Raw genomic sequence first — 20893 nt, 5'->3', positions numbered from 1 at the left:
TGTACTGACTTAGTGCATTTATTTTGATAGGCACTGTATGCAAAGGGTACATTTCCTGTGAAAACAGGAGTGTATTTTGAAAAGACACAAAGCATGTAACAGGCTGAAGTTGTAACAGCGTCCTAGAACGGGCAGATTCACCCAGGCTACCTTGCACATACCTCCATATTTACGTGGAAAGTCCACGACCAGGTGATGATATGTGACGAGGTCGGAGTGAGAATGTGTTGCTACAATCAGCATTCACTCCCAAGACAATTGACTCTGCAGTATTCATGGGTGTTTTTCCACTTCAGCTTCGATCGGCTCCAATTGGCAGTGATGGAAATACGACACCCAGGTGGATGCGCTAATTTTAGCTCTTTTGCTGACATGATACAATAACAGGCTGCAACAAAATACCACCTGTCTCCGTCCGTATTCAAAATCTAGTCAGCACAGAATTCAGAGAGAGACTGAATAAGTAACGGATATAAAAAAGAAGTAACCACCGTAACATTTTCACTGATCTCCATGTTGCTTTATACTGTTTACTAACCTGTTTTCCGAACTGTCCATTACATTGACGTGAAACACCAGTAAAAAAACAACAACAGATCGGCATCCTCGTCTGCTGCAAAGCCGTGCATAGGCCTCTAGTCTAGTGACAATGGGAAAGCAGTCCATCGCCTATTTTATCAGGTTTTATTATGTTAAAAAAAAAACCTGCAAAAATACGCTAATTTTGGTGGGAATAGCATATAGAGTATGTGGTCTAGATGAAGTACAACTTTTTTTTTTATTGTCTGATATCTGATGTTTTGACACTAGTTTGAATTCTGTTTACATGCCACCCTGTCGTCATAGTGTAAAGCCAATCAGCAGTTTCTTACTTAGCATGTAGCTCAACAAGATCGTGACCTGCCCGTGTGTAAGGTTGTAAGTTCAAGCCCCAGGTGATGCAGAATAAACATGCTAATACCTATTCAAGCATTGTTCTGTGTGGATTACAGACATGTGATTTCTAAATTGTTTTTTATTTAGGAATTTTCAAGTTATGCTGTATTATAGCCGTGGTTCATGCAATTCTGCTGACTGACCCTCCTGTGTTTCTCCTTTGTCTTCCTGCTCTTTCTTTTTTCATCTTCCTCCTCTTCCTCCCTCTCAAATGCCTAGTCCTGAATTACAGGTGTGCAGCAGACATTATTCATGTGCTTCATCAACATTGTTCTTAATACGTTTCCCTTGACGAGTCTCCAATAATGGAGAGTGTCTGATAACCTGATACTGTCAAGAGGCTACAGTAGAAAAGTCTCTGCCGTGAGCTTTCTCTTTGCAAATATAACATCGACTGTGTATCCTGTGAACAAAGCAACAAAGTGAGTGAATCAGTGATATGTTATTGTGTGGTGAAGGAGTGTAATGCGTCGGTACTTAGCAACACATCTTTATAATCAGTATGTGCATTCACAATGTGCCAGTGAAAGGAGACTGAGATAATGTAATCATATTTACTGGCTCACATTCATTTTCTGGCTGCTGAGTTTAGAAGTAGTTTGATTGAGAGCGGAGCAGGGACGCCAGAGACAAGTACATTTCAGTAATTAATACTGGAAGAAATAACAGCATGTCTCAGTTTTTCTAGGTCATTTAAATAAAGAAAAAGCCTTATCGTGGGTTTACTTCTAAGAATATTGGATTTGTTGGATATCATGTTGGTGTCATCTACAGAGAAGAGGTGACTTTTGAAATTTTGTGATGTCTAACAAATGAGATCTTTGTTTTTGGTCTTAAGTTATTTATCTGTGCACTTTTCACTGGGGAAAACAAAGCTGTTGATTGTCGATGTTTTGATATGTCAAGATTTAGTGTCTCCAGCTTGTATTTCATGTTTTATTTCATTTCATGTTGTTTATTGCTGTTGTGTATCAGCATTGTTGTGCAAGGAAATTAACATACACCCAAGCAAAGTATACCAAATTTTCTCGAGGGACATCACATTAACATAACAACACCCGTATAGTACCACTACACTGAATGACAATGTAGGATCTCCTGGTGAGTTACGAACAAAACCAGTTGTGTTAACGTGTTTTTGGATTTTATGGCACATAGTATGTTTTTAATCATTGTTTCTGCATCTCCTTGCTGATGACTTTGTGCCTTTTTTCTGTTTGATTTCAATGAGGTTCTGTTGTGAGACTTCATTGCACTTATTGTCATATTACAGTAAATGGACTTTGCATCTGTCTCATGTCCTGACTGACTGTTTAATGAGGACTGACGTCTGTTGTTGTTTCCTTTTGCCAGAAGCAAATTGATGCACAAAGTCAAATATGAAGGGAAAAGTCAAACAACAAGACTGATGTGCAAGGTCACGATGAAAAACAACAGCAAGTACATTCCAAATGTGAAATTCAAGACAGATACATGCTATTCTGGGCTCCAAATGCAAATATGAACAGATTTTTGACACAAAAGAAACCATAACCCTTTTTAGAGTGGTGGAACGTTTTGTGGTATCAAGTGATTTGTTTCTGTAGCACTGAAAGCTTTACAGGATGAGACTTGTAGGATGAACCTACAGATTTAAATGAGTATAGTTGCACACTCATAGCCACGATGCAAAAAATATTTTAATAATTTACTAACATTTCAACATGACAGTCTTCTTCAAGATATTGACCACCCAAAAAGTGAAATCAAATATCAGAATTGCACTCTCCTTTACTTAATGTTTGATCAAACATTTATTTATTCATTTAATTAATTTAACATTGATTTTTAGTTATTTATTATTTTATTCATCATTAAAATGTATCATAAATTTAAAATATTTATAGATATTTTATTTAGACAGACAAAGTTCTTGTACAGCTTCTTTTGTTGAGACAAAATTCAATTCTCTTTAAAATTTGGCTTGTTGTGTTGAATGAGAAAAGGGGTTAATAAAAAATATGTTGTACAGAGTAAGGTATCAGGACTGTATTGGTTTGCTATTTATTCCAACAATCAGAGTTACAGTTTTTCTCAGTCGCTTTGGTACATTTCTCGAATCATCCTCGACATTTGCAAAACAGTAAGTGCATTTCTCAAAACAATTCGTACAGATAGCAAAACACCATGGATTACCCGCAAAAGCCAGTCTCTTGCTCAAAATCCTTAGTTCATCTCTCAAAAGTAAATATCTGTGTCAATGAACATGTCAGTGCCATCAGAATGACAAGTCCTTGTGTGATTGTGTACGGATAAGACAGTCAAATTGCTTAGTCATGTTGTCAATATAACAGTGTACTCTGGAGGGATGTTCTGATGTAAACTATGGCTAAAGTTTTGATGACAATTATTGTTAATTGTAAGTTACACCTTAGTGTATGTGGGAGATTGATTGCAAGAGACTGGACAAGATTCAAATTTACGCTTTTAATGTTTGTACTGTAATTTGTTGACAGACCATGTCACTGCAATACAGAAAGGAAAAGACAGCACTGCATAGCACAAAGAAAAAAACTCCTCCGCCACGCAGCCTCTCTCCTCTTCCGCTTCTTCTTCTCTCTGGCTGTTGACCCCGTCCAATTCCTTGTCCTTCCATTGTCAGACATTGTAACATTGTGTTGTGCTCCGGCTATATATATACTTGCCAGTTGATGGTTCATGAGATGCACCTTTGAGCTATTTCAGAAAACTGGTTGATCATTGGTTGATCTAATGCTTCACACATTTCCCTTCGTTAGAGAAAGTCAAGATTCACCTGGGAGCAATTTACCAATTCAGGACAGATTTAGAAAAAAAGTCTAATGGAAATGTATAGAAATATCCTTGACATATTATGACAACTTGTTCAACCATTTTGCATGTAAAGACTTATGCGATGAACTAATGCCTAAATGTTGTGGGGGGTGGGACTATTCAACAGAGACCCATTATAATACATTTTGATCAACATGACATAAGCAATTGATAATGTAGGAAAGAGCAGAGAATTGTACATAATCATTTGCATGGATGTACCAAAGCATTTGCAACTGGTTCAAAGAAATGAGAAACTGCTTTTTTGATGTGCACAAGTGACACAATGATGTGAAGATTGAACAAGTAGTTTTGAGAATTTCAATTCTGATCTGAGAAATGTACCAATGCGACTGAGAAAAACTGTAACAGAGTGTGTCAGTGAAGACAAAAAAGCAGTTACTGTATTATTGCAGCCTGTATCAGAAGGACTTGGATTCAGCATTTCTAGAAACAATAGAGCCGTCTTTGTTCTCTAAGACAAAAATAAATATTGCACCAATTTGTCCCTCTAACTCTTCATCTCAAGGATGGAGGGGGGACAGATGAATGGACAGACGGACGGAGAGAGGAGAGGGATAGATAGATAGATAGATAGACAGACAGACAGACAGACAGATAGATAGATAGATAGATAGATAGATAGATAGATAGATCGTGCCTCAAATCCTGATGGCCTTTATTCAAATAAGCATCCTTTCATTCATCCCCTACCATTAACCAATAGGAAAGCTCTATCTTAGCCAACACCGCCCACTTGTTTTCTCCTCTCTCATTTGTTCATTCTGCCTCTCATTCTCACATACTGATCTCCGTCCTTCAGCCGCGATGAATGAAGTCAGTGCAGCAAAGCAAACGTGGAATCAGGGACAGCAGAAATGGAAAGATGGATAGACAGAGCAAGAGAGAGATTATGCGCATTGGATTATTGCCCATGCTGCAGGTCAGAAAAAACAGAAATCTCAATCACAGTATCTGCATTTGAGCATTCAGGGCATAATGTAAAGCCATTACAAGCTCTCTCTCTCACACACACACACCCACCCACACACACACGCATACATATGCACACGGCAAGAGCGAGAAAATCACTCAGTGAATAAAAATCAGTTTGAAGAAGAAGTAGTGCAGGGGCTTTACAAGTGTGATGTGCCAGTGATTTTCTATGATGGAGGACAGTCAGGTTTGTTGTGCATCAGTCTGCGCTGCAAGCTAACAAAAAGGAGGGCATTACCGTGGTAGTCATTTTTCATCTTAACCAGGCAGGAAGACATTTATCACATAAGAGGCATCTGGTGGTGATACACACCACAACTGCTGCAGACTCTCCCTGCTGGGCAGTTAAACGTGAGCAATCAGTGATTCACTGTGTTGCTCAGGGGCACTACTGCAGGAGCTGTTCAGGCAGGGCATGTTATTGTTACCTCTGCTATTTTAGAGGCCTGTGCAATTTATTCATCTGCTGCATTTATCTGTTTACTTGCATTTTGATGATTCCCCTGATGAACTGTGACGAGGAATGTTCTGCAAGTAAAGCAAGTGTTTAGTTCCTAAAACTGTTACTGTTTTTAGGATCATATATCGGGGTCAACAGGAGTATGAATTGCCATCAAGGTTAGTGTGTGACAGCCTGAGAATCAGACCTAATAGACCTTTTTCACAGCAGACATTTTGACTTCACATAGTATGAAAAGATCAGGTGTATTTAATAACGTTAGCAATGGCTGCATTCCATTTAGGGAAAGTCCTGGCATTGTGCATGCTGGCTCACTGGAATAGCTTCCTGGGACACTTAATGGAACTGTGCCATCGTTGATATTATCAGCTTCACCCGTGATTCTCCTACTCAGACAAATCAAAATGTCTGCTGTGGAAAAAGGGCTATTGCTCTCTTGTTTCACTTCATTCATTTAGCCTGACATTGTGTTGGTCATTCTCTGTTTTTTGTCAACATTGAAGCTGCTGTAGTGGATGCAAGGAGCAGTAAACCTCCCATATCCTGTAATATGCTGATTCAAAGGTTTGTATACAACATTCAGAACTTTAATAGCAGCAAACAACTCTTGCTATGTAAGATATAGTGGGATCATGGCGTCCTGATCAGAGAATGAAGTGATGCTCTCTCTGTGTGGGTTGTAATCCGAGCTTCTCTGTTCATTGTTGTGGTAGCCTATGATGTCCGAACACACGTGCATGTGGGTGCATGTGAGTCCCTGTGAATGTGTCCCAATGGCTGCTGATAACAGTGATGATGTAGTAGCAAAAGCATAGCACCCACCCTCCAGGCCCCCCCCCCCCCAGGATAACACTGTCAGCTCTGTCAGCCCTTTTTGTGCTGTTAGCAGCCGTTAGCTGTTAGCTGCCAGCTGTTGACTAAGCCACCTCTGTGCTGAGAGCGGTGTGCAAATGACTAGAATGAGATATGCGCTGAATGTTGTAAGGTATACAGCACCTGTATACCTTACAACAACTATCTAATTCATACTTGCACTATCTCTGATGTATTTTATGCTACTGTTTTTAATAGATGTAGCATGTTCTGTACGACATCTATTGCACGTCTGTCCGTCCTGGAAGAGGGATCCCTCCTCAGTTGCTCTTCCTGAGGTTTCTACCGTTTTTTTTCCCCGTTAAAGGGTTTTTTTGGGGGAGTTTTTCCTTATCCGCTGTGAGGGTCATAAGGACAGAGGGATGTCGTATGCTGTAAAGCCCTGTGAGGCAAATTGTGATTTGTGATATTGGGCTTTATAAATAAAATTGAATTGGATTGAATTGAATTGGTAGCTGGCTAACTGTGGCACCAGGGAAAATAGCTGTTGTTTGGCAAAGCAGACCTATTTGAATTGAGAAAATTAGAGATGATGGTGTTTATTCACAGAGCTGAAACCAGGCTATGTAGGCTAACAGTGCTATCTAAATATGTCTTTAAAGTATGGAAAAATCAACTGAGATCTGCATGTGTGTTTTGGTGGTCACATTTCTGGCAAATATGTTCACTCTTCTTTTAGCTCTGTTTTTGTCTCCACCAACGAAGGTAGAGAGGTAAATATCTGGTTCATATATATAAATATATCCTGTATTTGACCAGGTAAAAGTCTCATTGAGGTTAAAATCTCTTTCCAAGAGTGATTTGGCCAAGGGGGCAGCATAACCGATGTAACAACAATAAACCCTGTCACACACTACAAATGAGTGAACACAATATTCAGTTAATTTGCAATACAAGGTCAAAGACATAAAAACAGTTATGATGTATAAACAGATACAATTTTCTAAAACAATTTCAGAAAAGATCTGGGAGCAATCACTGTAGCTACTTCTTGTGTCTACCATAAGCTGCGGAGAGGCTGAGACAGGGAACAATTAACACCTGTATGATGTGCTGTTTGAATAATAATCCAGTTCCACTTCGCTAATGTGTTGTACAGATTTATTGTCCATTTCAAAGTAAATATAAACAAGAATGTAATCCGGTACATGAATCTGATAGGTGCTAAGGTGAACCTGGATGCTGTGAGATTTGTAGTCAACAGAAAATGTGATAACCTAAAAAAACTTCCCCCCTCTCTCCTCTGCCCTGCAGGTGGACAGTGGATAACTAGACAATGATATTTCCTGTACCACCCACATGACATCATGTTACAGGTGAGATAAGCAGTAAACTAAATTAATATAAATATATACATGGCTCCTACAATCACCCTGACCAAGAGTGTGTTCTCAATCCTTTAAAATTGACTTAAATCCCCCCATAGTAATCAGTAATCATTAGCTGCTAAATTTGTCTGTCTGCTGTTACACTGGGTTCATAAGAGCTTTTTTTTAAACTAAAAACAGCTGCCTGCAGCAGCCAGAAACAACATTAATGAAAGCAGTGAGAGTGAACCAGTAAAGTTGTGAGCCAGAAAACCAAAACAATGAGCTGAAAAAAGGATTTTAAAATGCACTGCAGAGCTGAGAGGAACTGCAGAGTGAGGTGTTAATTCTCCGTGGATTCATTTGATCCATTGTTAATATAAAAATATTGATTATAGCTGTTTTATGTGAGAAATCTGTGTACATTTTCTCTGAAAAGGGCCCATGTGAGGAATTCATGCCGTTACTTTCGCACCTGGTGACATAGGAAGTATGCCATGAGACAAGTATTTAATCTATGGAGAAAAAAAAAGATCATGAAGTAGTAAGACTTCAGTAAGCTCTCATGTAGGGCACTGTGTGAGTGGTCAAGACAAAAACACTACCACTGGTTTATGGCCTTGTAAAACTTGATTGCCTAATTCAAAGCCAAAGAAAAAACACATTACATATTCATACTGTATACCCACTGTGACTCTTCAAATCCTCAATATCCTTGTGCCTCCCAACCACACACACACACACACACACACACACACACACACTTATTAAATTAATTTGCACTCGTGTATGTGACACTTAATGGATCCTCCATTCTGTTTGGATGTGCCTCCCTATAATGCCTCCAAAATCCAGAGACATAATAAGCAGCCTCTTTCATGTGCTGCGGTGAAGAGTCCCTGAGGGATTGACTCTGTGCTGCTCAAAGACAAGATTTCCTCTCACAGATGAAAAGGAAATGAAAGTGGGTGGGGAGCAGTGCAAAAGAGAGAGTCGGAGAACAACAGAGGTAGTTCAGGGGTAAAACTGAGAGAGAGGTGCAAAGTGAGGAGAGAGCAAAAGAGTTGGAGTAAAGAAGAAGAAGAGAGCAGGAGAAAGAAGGTGGGTCATCATGAATGACGGAGACAGGGAGGAAAGGGGGATTATGCGAAAGTCAATGCAAGTAAAGCAGAGTGGAGGTTAGAAATATAATTGATGAGCAGTAACAGCGTCGGCAGAGGAAGTTAATACCATAATGTAAAAATATACAAGTAGAAGTGCTGCATTCAGAATTCATACAGGTGTTAACTAACTTATTTTATGTTGTACTGGACTGCATTATACTGAGAGGTATTTCTAAAGGTAGCCTAGTGGTTCCCAACTGGTGGAACCGCGGGTTGCAGTCCAAAAATGGTTTCTGGGTCCATTCTGTATGGACTACAAGTAACCTCCGAACGTGACAAGTTTGTAAAAAACACGCTTCGTTTCCAGCACTGAGCCTTTATTTTGAAGTGTCAGATGCTGCTGTAGAGTGAGTGAATGATGGACAGCTACCTACCAGAGACTAGCTCGTCAACATAATGTAAAGGCCAAACCTTAGCAGACTAACAAAGCTAACTGCCGGCACCTAACAGGAAACGGTCCAACTCCACAGTGTTCTTCATCCGCATCCTCTCCTTCAGTGCTCACCAACAAGAGTGAAAGTTAATCCCAGAATCACTCTTGTTTGGAATGAGCTTTGTCTGCTTGGCTTTTCATCTTGTTATATTTGGGGGGCTTTTTGTGCTGTGTCCATGATTTTCATAGCTTCCTCTGGGATGCATGCTGATTACATTCTGGCACCTGGTTGCTACCTGTTTATAAAGTCCCGACCTCACTTGCGTACTGTGCCCAGAAATGTCCCGAACACAGTAAAATAAGAAGAAAGTAATCTAAGAAAGTATAGAGGACGGAGACTCTGCAGATAAATACAACTTCTAGTGGATAATAAATGACAATTGAGAGATATTTCTTTTGTATGAGTCTATACATTATTTTATAGGGAAATCCCAGTATATCTTCAATATACTGCTCCCTTCATGTATGTAAATGGGAAGAACAAAGAATTACTAAACACCTCTCAATACAATGTAGTCCTATATGTCACTACCTTTAACTATGACCTTTCAAACCAATTACCAGAAAAAACACAGATATGTTACATTTGTGCATTATTTTGTAACAGATACGTTAAAACTTTCCGTTGCTTAACAATGCTGTGGTGGGGCGGCTGTGGCTCAGAGGTAGAGCGGGTCGTCCACCAATTGAAAGATCAGCAGTTTGATCCCGGGCTCCTCCAGGCTGCATCCTTTAGCAAGATACTGAACCCCAAATGGCTGTTCCATCGGTGTGTGAGTGTGTTAAAACTGAGTAGCAGGTGGCACCTTATATGGTAGCCTCGGCCACCAGTGTGTGAATGGGTGAACGTGACTCGTAGTATAAAAAGCACTTTGAGTAGTCACTAGATGATTAGAAAGGCGCTATACAAGTGCAGGTCCATTTACCATTCCATTTACAGCTGTGGTGGACTTTTAGGTATAAAAATCATTTGGTCATGGTTAGGAAAGGCTCATGTTTTGGCTTAAAACTCTCACGTTTGATGGCACAAAAGCTGCTGGAAAAGCAGGGGTGGGTCAGTGGAAAACACCTAGGTTAGGTGACTCAAATGCTGCCGTGAAATGCCATGATACAAAAATACTATGCAGTTACTTTGCTACAAATGCTGCTGGAAATGCTGCGATGTGCCACTAAAAACACCCAGATTCAGTGCCACAAACACGAATGGAAATGCCGCCACATGCCACACCCTGGTTTGGTGGCTCAAATGCCGCCAGAAAATGCCATGTTGTGCTGCTTTAAACACCCAGGTTTGATTAAAAAACACCCAGATTCTATGCCATAAACACACAGGAAATGCTGTGATGTGCCCCCTATAAACACCCAGGTTTGATTTAAAAAAAACACCCAGGTTCAGTGCCACAAACACCAGTAAAAATGCAGCAACGAGTTACCAAAGAACAGCTGGTATTGTTGGTATTGAACAGGGGTCTTCAGTGGTTTGCAGGTTGACAGGTGTCCTGGTGATGTGCCATCCACCACCCCTCTGCCTCCCAATAACAAAAGCCTGCTTGTATTTTAGACATTAAGAAACATTTTGCAAAAAGTATAATGCCAACATTTTCTTCTGGCAACTGGGCTGGACCTTTAACATATGATTGATTTTACACATTTTCAACAATGTCACCAAAAACTGAGCGTTATGAGCTGGATGAAGACATATGTTACAGCGACACTGTTAGATTGTATTAGATTGTACAGATGAACCTAAAGAAGACTGAGTTTATATTTGGTATGTGAAATCTTACATGATTTGGTAAGTGCTTAGTAGCTGTTGCTGACAAATGAATGTAGTGGAGTATAGCAGGATTTGTTGGAACTATTCAATTAAGTGCTGCAGAGACACAGAAGGAGTGCACTGTGGAACAAATAACAGTGGAGAGAAAGAAACAACATCAAGAGGATGACAGATACAGAAAAAAAGAGCCACGGGAAAAAAAAAAAAAAGCCACAGAGAGCCGAGCTGCATGTGATGTCTTCTGTTCTCTCAGAGGGAATCGATTAAGTAACGGAGCAGTCCCCTATAGACTTCATTATAGGTGGGACTTAATGTACAGCTCTGAGGACGCTGCTCATTCTGCAGAAGCTTCATCATACTGTATATATACTGTAGCAATGTGATGTTAAATGTGAACATCCCCCTGACAGTAGAGCTTACTTTGAAGGCCTTTAATGCCCTGGGAGTAGAACAAAGATAATCATAATAAACTGATCATGGCATCAAATGGAGATGTGTAAGTAATTGAACTTTTCTGTGATATGGAATAGACAATGCAATATCAGGGAAGCAATATAGCAAAATGTTTAATAAACAAACAATAATGGATGTGCAGTGATTTTTTTTTTCCTTAGAGAAGATGTAATATCTCAGATCAGGTTAGACAGCACATAAGACCTTCATATTCTGTGATTCAATTAGTGTTGGTCCTGAGAGAACTGATGTGAGCGTATGTGTTTAGAAGTACCACTTTCATATCTGACCAATAAATATGAAGCTACAGTCAACAACAATGTCTAGAAACAGCTAGCCAGGCTTTAAACAAAATCCGCCTACCTCTACCTCGAAAGTGCGCTAATTAACTTTGACAACTAATTAACCTAATTAAGGGCGTGGCTGCTTTGAGTGTTAGAGGAGTGCTGTCCTTGTCAAGTCACTACCAAGGCATCCATGTTGGTCAGATAAAGTAACCATGGCCTTACCCAGATTCACAGAATATGCTATATAGACCAAATTACAGTAACTGTTAGGTAGAAAGCCCCTGTGTCACATACATAAAATGGAACAGCGCTGAGCCAAACCTGGCTCAGTTGGGTAGTTTTTAGCCACCTCAAAAAAAGTCCCACCTAAAAAATTTAATATCAGGTTAAGCCCTTTTCAATGGGGAACTGAAGCCATAATCTCAAAGACTCCAGACTCCATTGACAAAAACAGTCATTTTGCTTCAGGAGATGCCGGTCTAACACTGCCCCGAATGGTCAGAGGTAAAGTTTGGAAAATATGCCAGCCGTAGCATAGACTTAAACTACTATTGATTTTTTAGGTAGCTAAAATACGTTTTGCTGTGGCCCCCATCCACAGTAGTACATCGATTAGCTTCTGTGTCGGTAGATTTGGTTTATCAAAGACAGGCAAATCCACACAGTACATAAAATACGCACAGCTAAAATGTCAAACAGGTTGGACCACCGTGTTTAAATATTAATCTTTAAACGTTACAGTCATGATTGAAACTGACAACAAATACGTTTGCAGATTTCACATATCTCCAGGACTGAAATCAATTGCCAGTTGTCTACCCTGAAGTGAGTGTCATGATGATTCGGTCTATTGGCCTATGTCCACCAAAGTATTTTTTCCGAGGCCAGAATATTTTTTTAATGCCTTGCAATGGGAGCACTACAAACGTTTGTTGGGCTACAAACGCCAGCAGCGCAATGAGGTACTGAGTGTGTTTTCTGCGCTGAGTGCTACCTGTTGGCCATATTTTTCAGAGTGCATAGAGTTGAAAAATGTTCAACTTTGGGTAGAAATGTTGCGTTCGTCTCTGTCACCTCAGCCGTTCAGTCACAGTGGAGGAGGGACAAACACTGCAAAGACAAACCGTCACATCTCACATATACAAGTTCTAAACAACAACAACACTGGAGGAGGAGTTTCTTAATATACTGTATACATATTAACATATGTTTCCTCTCATGAACCCACACAGACCGACTGGTCCATTCTCTTTCCCTGCTAGTACTCTACCTTGTGCTGATAGGTTAACTTCCAAGGATATTCTGTATCATAGCAACCAGATACAACCAAAGCGTCTAAGCTAAAAAAATCGCTGCACCTCCTAAGCACTCTCAAATGCTCCCAGCTGGGCTTTTCCTGAGGAGCACCAGGCCTATAGGCGAAGCTGCAACTGTAGCTGTAAGTATTTCAGCATATTTTCAGTTCAGTAGAGTTCACCCTAACATTTTGGATGTCTAAAAAATCTTGTTTAGCATTTGGTTGTACTTTTTATTTTGGTCAGTACATTTTGTTTATTTGGTTTTCAGCCTGTTTTGCCTGCGAAAATTAGCATTAGTATTATCACAGGAAACCATAGACTGCATCGTGCTAACCGACGTAGCAGCTAGCATTGAGGTTAGCTCCACCTTCTCGTCCAAATATGGTCACTTGTGGCTCCAAAAATTCATGGTGGCAATAGCCAAAATGTCCGATTCAAGGCTTCTGGAGTCCACAAACCAATAGGTGATGTCTCAGTTGCTACATTATTTTTATACAGTCTACGGCATCAACATGAAATAACGTGAATTTTCAGTTGTTTTTTCCCCCAACAGCCACAAGGGGCAACCATAAGCTTATTCCACACTCAAAAACAAGTTAAATTTTTTTGTTTGAGGAATTTACCATGGCCTCACTTGTTAGGAGAGTTATGATAATTTTGCATTGCAGTGAACAAAGTGAGATTATTCCGCTTCATTAATAAAGATTTCACACAGATAATACTGCGAAAATATTCACAGAGATGTGTTCACTTTGCAGTATAAACTCACACTCCCACACCAACAAAACTACCATGTGTGAAGAATCTCACAGGAAATGGAAAGCTGTCCTCTCTTGACCACTATCTGATCAAGGAGAAAGTACGGAATAACACATGCACCCAAAATCTGTAATTGACTGAGCAGAGCCGAGCAGAGCGCTGCAGAGTGGAGCGGAGTGGAGAGAGAGAGGCTCGTATGATCAAACAGGGGTCTAAATATAGGATGCTGCTGCATGATTTCTTCTGCTTGAGCAGGGATTCACCCAACCTCAGCTGAGAACGAGAGGAGAAAGTAAAGGGAGAGGAAGACGGGAAGTTAGGGCCATGTTTAGAAAAATCTCTTGGTTCTGTCAGTGTTTGATCAAGTGTGTGTGTGTGTGTGTGTGTGTGTGTGTGTGTGACAGAGAGAGAGAGAGAGAGAGAGAGAGAGAGAGTAAGCTCAGTCACATGGCTGTGCATCCTTTCCCATCCATCACAACATAGGGGAGGGTCAGCAGCCCTGTAATCTCTGTGAATCTGTTTATAAATGCTGGCTGCTTTACAATCTGTCCATCATCTCAGCATGGCGGCTGAAATGTTGTGACTAAAAGCAGCAGTCAATCCATGAAAAGCATCAAGCCTACCACTTAAAAACATTTTAGGGTTCTTTACAACTCCAAACATTAAAAAAAAGGCACAAAGCAACAAACCTAAACATAGTCGGTGTTGGAGAATGTCTACGATAAAATGTCCACCAGTCTTTTTCATGCCCTATTATTTCTTCTTCCTGGGTAGACATGGTAACAGAGATCAGATCAATAATCAGCTTAGAGCTTGACAGATATTTATTACAAATACTACAAGCAGGTTGCAAAGAAAGCTATAACCAGGAAATGTCTGAGTAAAGAGTCACACACACACACAGTCCTTGAATTAATGGAAATAGTTCAGGAAAATTATATTATGAAATGATTGATGTTTTTCTCTGAGACATGCCACTAAAAATCTTATTTAAGGCTGAAGTGATTTCTTTACTATATATAATTATTTTGTTTGGAGTACGTTGTTTTATTTCCCTCCAAAGGAACAGAACTTATGAATGACTGGACGACCCTGCCCTCAAAATACCTTGCATTAATCAAAGCATTGGATCATAAGGACTGTTGTGATTTTAAAGGATGCTGCAATGAAACATGGCATGATGTCACCCTGCCTATGGTGACCCTGTCAAACCTGTCTCGCTCCGTAGTCGTTGAAATCTGATGCTTGGGCAGTGACTTGGGGTGTTAGACACTGACGAAAAAGTTTTTTAACGTTGGCATGATACACGACTGGTCACTGTTATAGTTTAACGGTACTCAACGGTGTCAGGGGGAAACACGGCAGGACAACAATGAAAGTTGGGTCAAGTAAGGCAGTCGAGAGTCTGGGTGGGTGGGAGCGGTGGTGGTGGGCTCCAACAAACACTGACCTGCTGCTGGGAGAGCGGTGTTCATGTCCCGTAAGATTATAAAGACAAACCCTGTTTTTTTTCCCTATACATAACCAGGTGTCTTCAATGTTGGAGGGAAAAAAACATCAATTTGCATTGTTGTACTGATGTAGTGCGTTTATTTTGAAAGAGACTGTATGTAAATGTTAAATCTCCCATGAAAACAGAAGTGTATTTTGAAAAAAGACAATACATGTAACAGGCAGAACTTGACAAGGTGTCCCAGAGCGTCAACAACCAACGCACCCAGGGTACCTTTCACGTCGCATGTGGACGTGGAAAGTCCATGACCAAATGTCGATATGTGACGAGGTCGGAGTGAGAATGTGTTGACCTTGACTGTAGTCCCCTGTCTGTTCTGTTTTTGTCTGTTCTTTTCTGTTATATATATGTATATGTAGTATGTATATATATATATATATATATATATATATATAGAGAGAGAGAGAGAGAGAGAGAGAGAGAGTTAAAACTAGTAGTAGTGAAATGTTTTCCTTTTTTAAATCAAATGATAATCTAATAGGTCAATAACACTAACCGCTCATCGCTAGGCTAATTTATTCAATGTAAAATGCCATAGGCTTGTGCTAATAATGTTAGCATGTTATATTTGTTTGGAAAACATGTTTGTATTAGACAGTTTTGTCGGTGAACCTTGTGTAATGGAGCATAATTTTGTAACAGTACCTTTGTTAAATGTAGCTGTTGTCCCTGGCTTCATATGAGTAGAGAAAAACTCTGCCAGCCGCTAGGCTAATTTATACAATGTAAAATGCCATAGACTTGTGCTAAATACATTAGCATATCATATTTGTGGGGAAAATGTGTCCAGCAAAAGACAAGTGTTTGTCTGTGAATGCTGCGAGTTGTAATGAAGCCGATTTGTGTATTTGTTTCTGAAGTCGTCTCTATTAAGCCATGTTTAATGTGTGTTTTAGGTGTGTTTTGAATCAATTAAACTTTACAGCACTTCACAGAAACCTCCGCCGCCAACTAGTGTTTTGGAGGTGTTACTGCAGAGTGACACAGACATAGCACCACACAAGTATAAATGCTCACGACGGCACAGGCCATGTGCGTTGGCTACGGCATAGGCTCTGCGTAGAGCTGACACACAAGTATAAATCCCGCTTAAGATTCCACAAACATGCTAGCAGCTCTGTGATGCAGTTCTTATGCACAGCGATGTTTAGCTAAATGCTAACATCAGCCTGCTATCATGCTGCTTAAACGCTTAATGTTAGTTTTATGGGAAATCAGTCACTGAGACATTTCACTGAAAACTACAAATGTGAAAGTTATGGTGAAGCTAGAAGAAAAGTCAGGAGATCATCAAAGTCATTAGGATACTTTGCTTGGGAAGTAAAATGCCATCAATATCAACATTTCCATCAATTGAGCCAGTTTGACTATAATTCTGTATTACCATGAGCATTTTTATTCATATCATAGCTGACTTTAAAAAGAAAAATTATAATTTTCCCTCAGAAATTGGCAAGGCTCCACAGCTAACTGATGACAGTGTTGATGCATGTTTTTCCCCACAGCATATCATGAAATTACCCCATCTGTAATAACCTCACACTGCATTCAGAAGCTGATATCTTATCTTCACTGTCTCAGAGAGACACTCAGGTAGTGAGTGCTCATCTTCTCAGAGGCCAACCTGGATTTAATACTGGGTCCTATAATCAGGTTTCTTGCAGTGAGTTCATGAGAAACTCGAGCTCTGTTGCAATCAAAGGCTCATCATTTTGTTCCAAAATAAAATCTTTACAACTCAACATGCTATATGATTTCTGAATCACATTCAATCATTTGAAGTCAAGAGGCTAACATGCCCCAGCTGCTGAGATATTAAGAGGAGTAATTTATGAAACAGAATAAAATATAAAACCCTTTCAGGCTTATGTGTAACCACAAACCTTATTCAACTGGGAATAATTAGAAGAGGCTGCTGATACCAGTACACTGCTCAAGGAGATCATGGTTTGGTAGTAGTCTTTGACGAGGCAGAATGGCTGAAGGGTATTAGAGAAACAAAACAGTCAGTATTTCTATTAGGCCTCTCTCTTTCTCTGTGGTACTTATTAAGACCTTATGGTAGTTTAGGGTCCTTTTTATTATCGTCTGTAACAGAGCTTTAAGCCTTAAAAAAGAAAGAGGAAGGGTTGACTCAAAGAAAGAGAAGCAGTGGTGTCGGAAATTTTCAAATGCTTCAAATTCTGTAAAACATTGTCTTGCAAGTAAAAGTCCTGCCACCAAAGTTAAGTAAAGGTGTAGAATGACTATCAGCATGTATGAAAGATACATCCTTGGATGCGCTGGGACACATCATCAGTGATGTTCCTGAGATCCTTGGGTCTTTCAACATGGGTCAACACAGGGTTGATCAGACCCTGGCTTGTGTCCCAGCAGCATTGGTCCGCTGATCGTTCCTCCTGATCCAAAGCAATCTGGAGGCTCGCTCTGCTGCTTCCAGGTTGGACTTGATGGCTTTCCTTTTTGCGGCACCAACAATGCCAAGTATCGTGTAGACCCTGCACAGTGAACGGATGTGTAGTTTTACCTCTTCTGGCCTTGGATGGTTATTTAAATTAAAACATCTGTGAAGTTTAGAGGAGAAATAACTGTTAAAACGGTCAACAACTCATAGATATCTGACATGTGACATGGAGCCCCATACAGAGACTTCTTAATAGGTCACATGCCAAAACTACAGGGAACTACTGGTTTAATGGGCTGAGACAATATCAGATTTTCACTACACGATTATCATGGTCCCAAAGAGTTCGTGATAACAATATTGTCATGATGACTATTGACAGTACGGCAGTCCAGTGGTTAGCATTGTTACCTCACAGCAAGAGGGTTCCCGGTTCGATCCCAGGGTGGGGGGTTTGAACCCTGGGGAGGGAGAGCCCCTCTGTGTGGAGTTTGCATGTTCTCCTCGTGTCAGCGTGGGTTTCTCCTTGTACTCCAGCTTCCTCCCACTCCAGAGACATGCAGGTTACTCACAGGTGTGAATGTGAGCATCAGTGGTTGTCTGTCTCTATGTGTTAGCCATGTGATAGTCTAGCGACCTGTCCAGGGTGTACCCCGCCTTGCGCCCAATGTCAGCTGGGATAGGCCCCCACGACCCCCAACAGGATAGGCAGTTATGAAAAATGGATGAATTAATGACTATTGTAAATGTAGGAATAAAAAATAAATAAAGTCAAATTAATCTTTAACTTTTTTGTGTGTTTTGTCTCATTTTTGGTATTACACTCAAAACACTAGCACAAGAGGTGGAGAGGGAGTCTGTAACTAACTGGAGTAAAGCATACAGATGGAGCAACTACACTTATGGATAGTGATAACGCAACCAGATGGCGTTAAGGGAGGGAAACAAAGCAAGAACATAAAGAAATGGAAATGAATTAAGAGGCACTGGATTATTTACACAGTATTATCATATATGATATCAGTGTTTCATTTTTAAATATCAAGGTTATCATCAATGCTGGTATTATACCACACCCATAGTTCCCTCCAAAGGGTGGTGGAGTAGAAGTATGAAATAGCAGAAAATGGAAATACTCATAAAGTAAAGTAACTAGACCTAAAAACTGTACTTGAGTGAATGAGTTTCGCTACAAAAATAAAGAAAGGAAATAAAACAGAAAGAAACATAACCTGGCGGAGGAGAAAGAAAAATGAATGCCCTTCCAGAAACAGGAAGTCTTGTAATTTCCACTTTCATTTCTAATGAAGACACACGTGTTAACTGCACGACTCATACATGTATGTGCGCGCACACACACACACACACACACACACACACACACACACACACACACACTCTTCATACATGTGATGAACAGAGGGTGACATCTTGTGGCCAGCTGTGGGTTCTCACATGTCATACCAGAAACCACCAACAGGCGGCGGTGTCATTAAAACAGATCAGAATTACTTCCGCTCTTGACTCCGCTCTTCTTCTTCTCTTCAACCGGGCGCTGCTTTCTTTCTCTTCCGGTTGTCGTCTGTTCGTGTGGCAGGTACCTAGTTTTCCTACCTATGTGGACTTTTAAAATCTTAATCAATCTGCGTGTATTGTACATTCCCGAACAAAAACAGCTTCTGATTTTAATAACTCACATTATAGGCCATGTTTCCACCGCAGTATGATTTAGATTAGATCCTCATAAATGGTTTAATTTTACATTTGTAAAGTGCTAACGCTGCCTGTAGCTCAGCAGCTAGCCACCAGATAGCAGTTCAGCATACAGCCGCAAAAACTGCTCACCTGTAGTATAACCGTCTGTGTTTTTGTTCCGACATGTAGTTAAATGTCGACATTTGACTTTTTCTGTTTTACTGCGGAGTTATTTTTAACAAACTTATCTGTTTACATTGAGAGCTCTCTTCAATGCCGGCTAGCTTTTCAAACGTTAGCTAACATGCTAGTAGACGCAAGTAACAGTGATGCTAAGTGAGACTGACGTCTAACTTTCTCGTTTTCAGAGTAACCACTGTCGAAATGGCCAAGTCGAAGAATCACACAACCCACAACCAGTGTAAGTATGACTGCAGTTTGAAGTTTAGTCTTTTAAGAGCTAACAATTAATATTGTAGGCTCTTACATTAATGGCACACTGTCAGAAACACGTTCACCTCCGCCTTTATTGTTACATGCATTAAGTGTTGTCGAGTGTTCTTTGCTTAAATGAACGCTTAAAGCATTGAAACAAATGCATCAACTGTTTGTGTTATTTGTTTTCCCTCCTTCTCTGGACAGCTCGTAAACACCACAGGAATGGCATCAAGAAGCCCAGATCTCAGCGTTATGAGTCCCTGAAGGGTGTAAGTACACTTACAAGTCTTGCATGTGCACAAGAAATAACACGTTTGCACACTAAGTCAGTTTTCGAGTATGGATATTTTTAATTTGCCAGTTGAAAAGTTATTGCGCAGTCGTTATGCAGTACATGACACAATGTAAAGACACATTTGGAGTTGTCTCCCTGGCTGTGTCCACTCTCTGGCCATCTGGCATTTGGCACTGCGGTTACCTGAAGAGCCTAAGCTGTCCTCTCTCTCTTTCTCATTTCCTCATCCTCTCTCTCATCATCTTCTCATTGTTATCATTCACCTGAGCATTATTACCTGGCTTGTTGAAAGTAGGCTATATGAGTTATGACCTGATAATGAGCGCCCTCTCTTGTTGTAGATGTGGCCTGTCGCTACATTTTCCTCACTGAACTTCAGAAGGCTTTTTAAGGATGAAATGCCGAAATTCAAACCTGTTCTAGAAACTTTAATGACAAATGAAAGTTTCTGAGTCGGTGTGTAACATGATTGACAACATTGCATGGTTGTATTTATCTTAAACCAGGTGACAGTATCGGATGAACAATGTGGACTTGATGTGCCTTTGCTCTGAGAAATCAGCTGTGGGAATTTGACTTTACATATGCATTATTAATCTGCTTATTGCAAAATAAAAGTGTAAATGTATGCAGCAGGTCTGTCAGACTTCTCCCCTACCCTGATCTTCTTTTGGATCCATAGTTTATTAAATTTAGATTTATTAGTTGTGCATTGGGTTTTAATATGGTTTTAAAGTTTGGACTAACAGTTAGTCAGGTTCATTATGTTTAGATTTCAACTTTTGTGGGATTTTTTGGGGGATTTGCAAAACTATACATTTTTGGAAAGGTTATTGTATAAGGATTCAGAAAATCAATGTTTGCATTTTCCCAGATGTCTATATGGCGGCCATATTGGAATGTACAAAATGGCCGCCGTAAAATGTACGTTTTGTAATATCTAGACTTCTAAATAAGTTGGAACATTGATTTTA

At 40.1% G+C, this 20893-nt stretch overlaps 1 protein-coding gene across 1 annotated transcript in view; it reads left to right on the top strand.

The window, feature by feature from the left end:
- The first annotated feature begins 18987 nt into the window (after positions 1-18987).
- Positions 18988-20893, top strand: part of rpl29 (ribosomal protein L29) — a 7620-nt gene continuing 5714 nt past the window's right edge. Inside the window, exons 1-3 of the mRNA XM_050039015.1 lie at positions 18988-19088; positions 19555-19607; positions 19829-19893. Of these exons, the coding sequence (XP_049894972.1) occupies positions 19571-19607; positions 19829-19893 (102 nt within the window). The 5' untranslated portion in view covers positions 18988-19088; positions 19555-19570. The remainder of the gene's footprint in view (positions 19089-19554; positions 19608-19828; positions 19894-20893) is intronic.

Source organism: Epinephelus moara, chromosome 24, assembly GCF_006386435.1.
Source record: "Epinephelus moara isolate mb chromosome 24, YSFRI_EMoa_1.0, whole genome shotgun sequence".
In the NCBI taxonomy this organism is placed as follows: domain Eukaryota; kingdom Metazoa; phylum Chordata; class Actinopteri; order Perciformes; family Serranidae; genus Epinephelus; species Epinephelus moara.
This window is presented reverse-complemented; position numbering and strand designations above follow the sequence as displayed.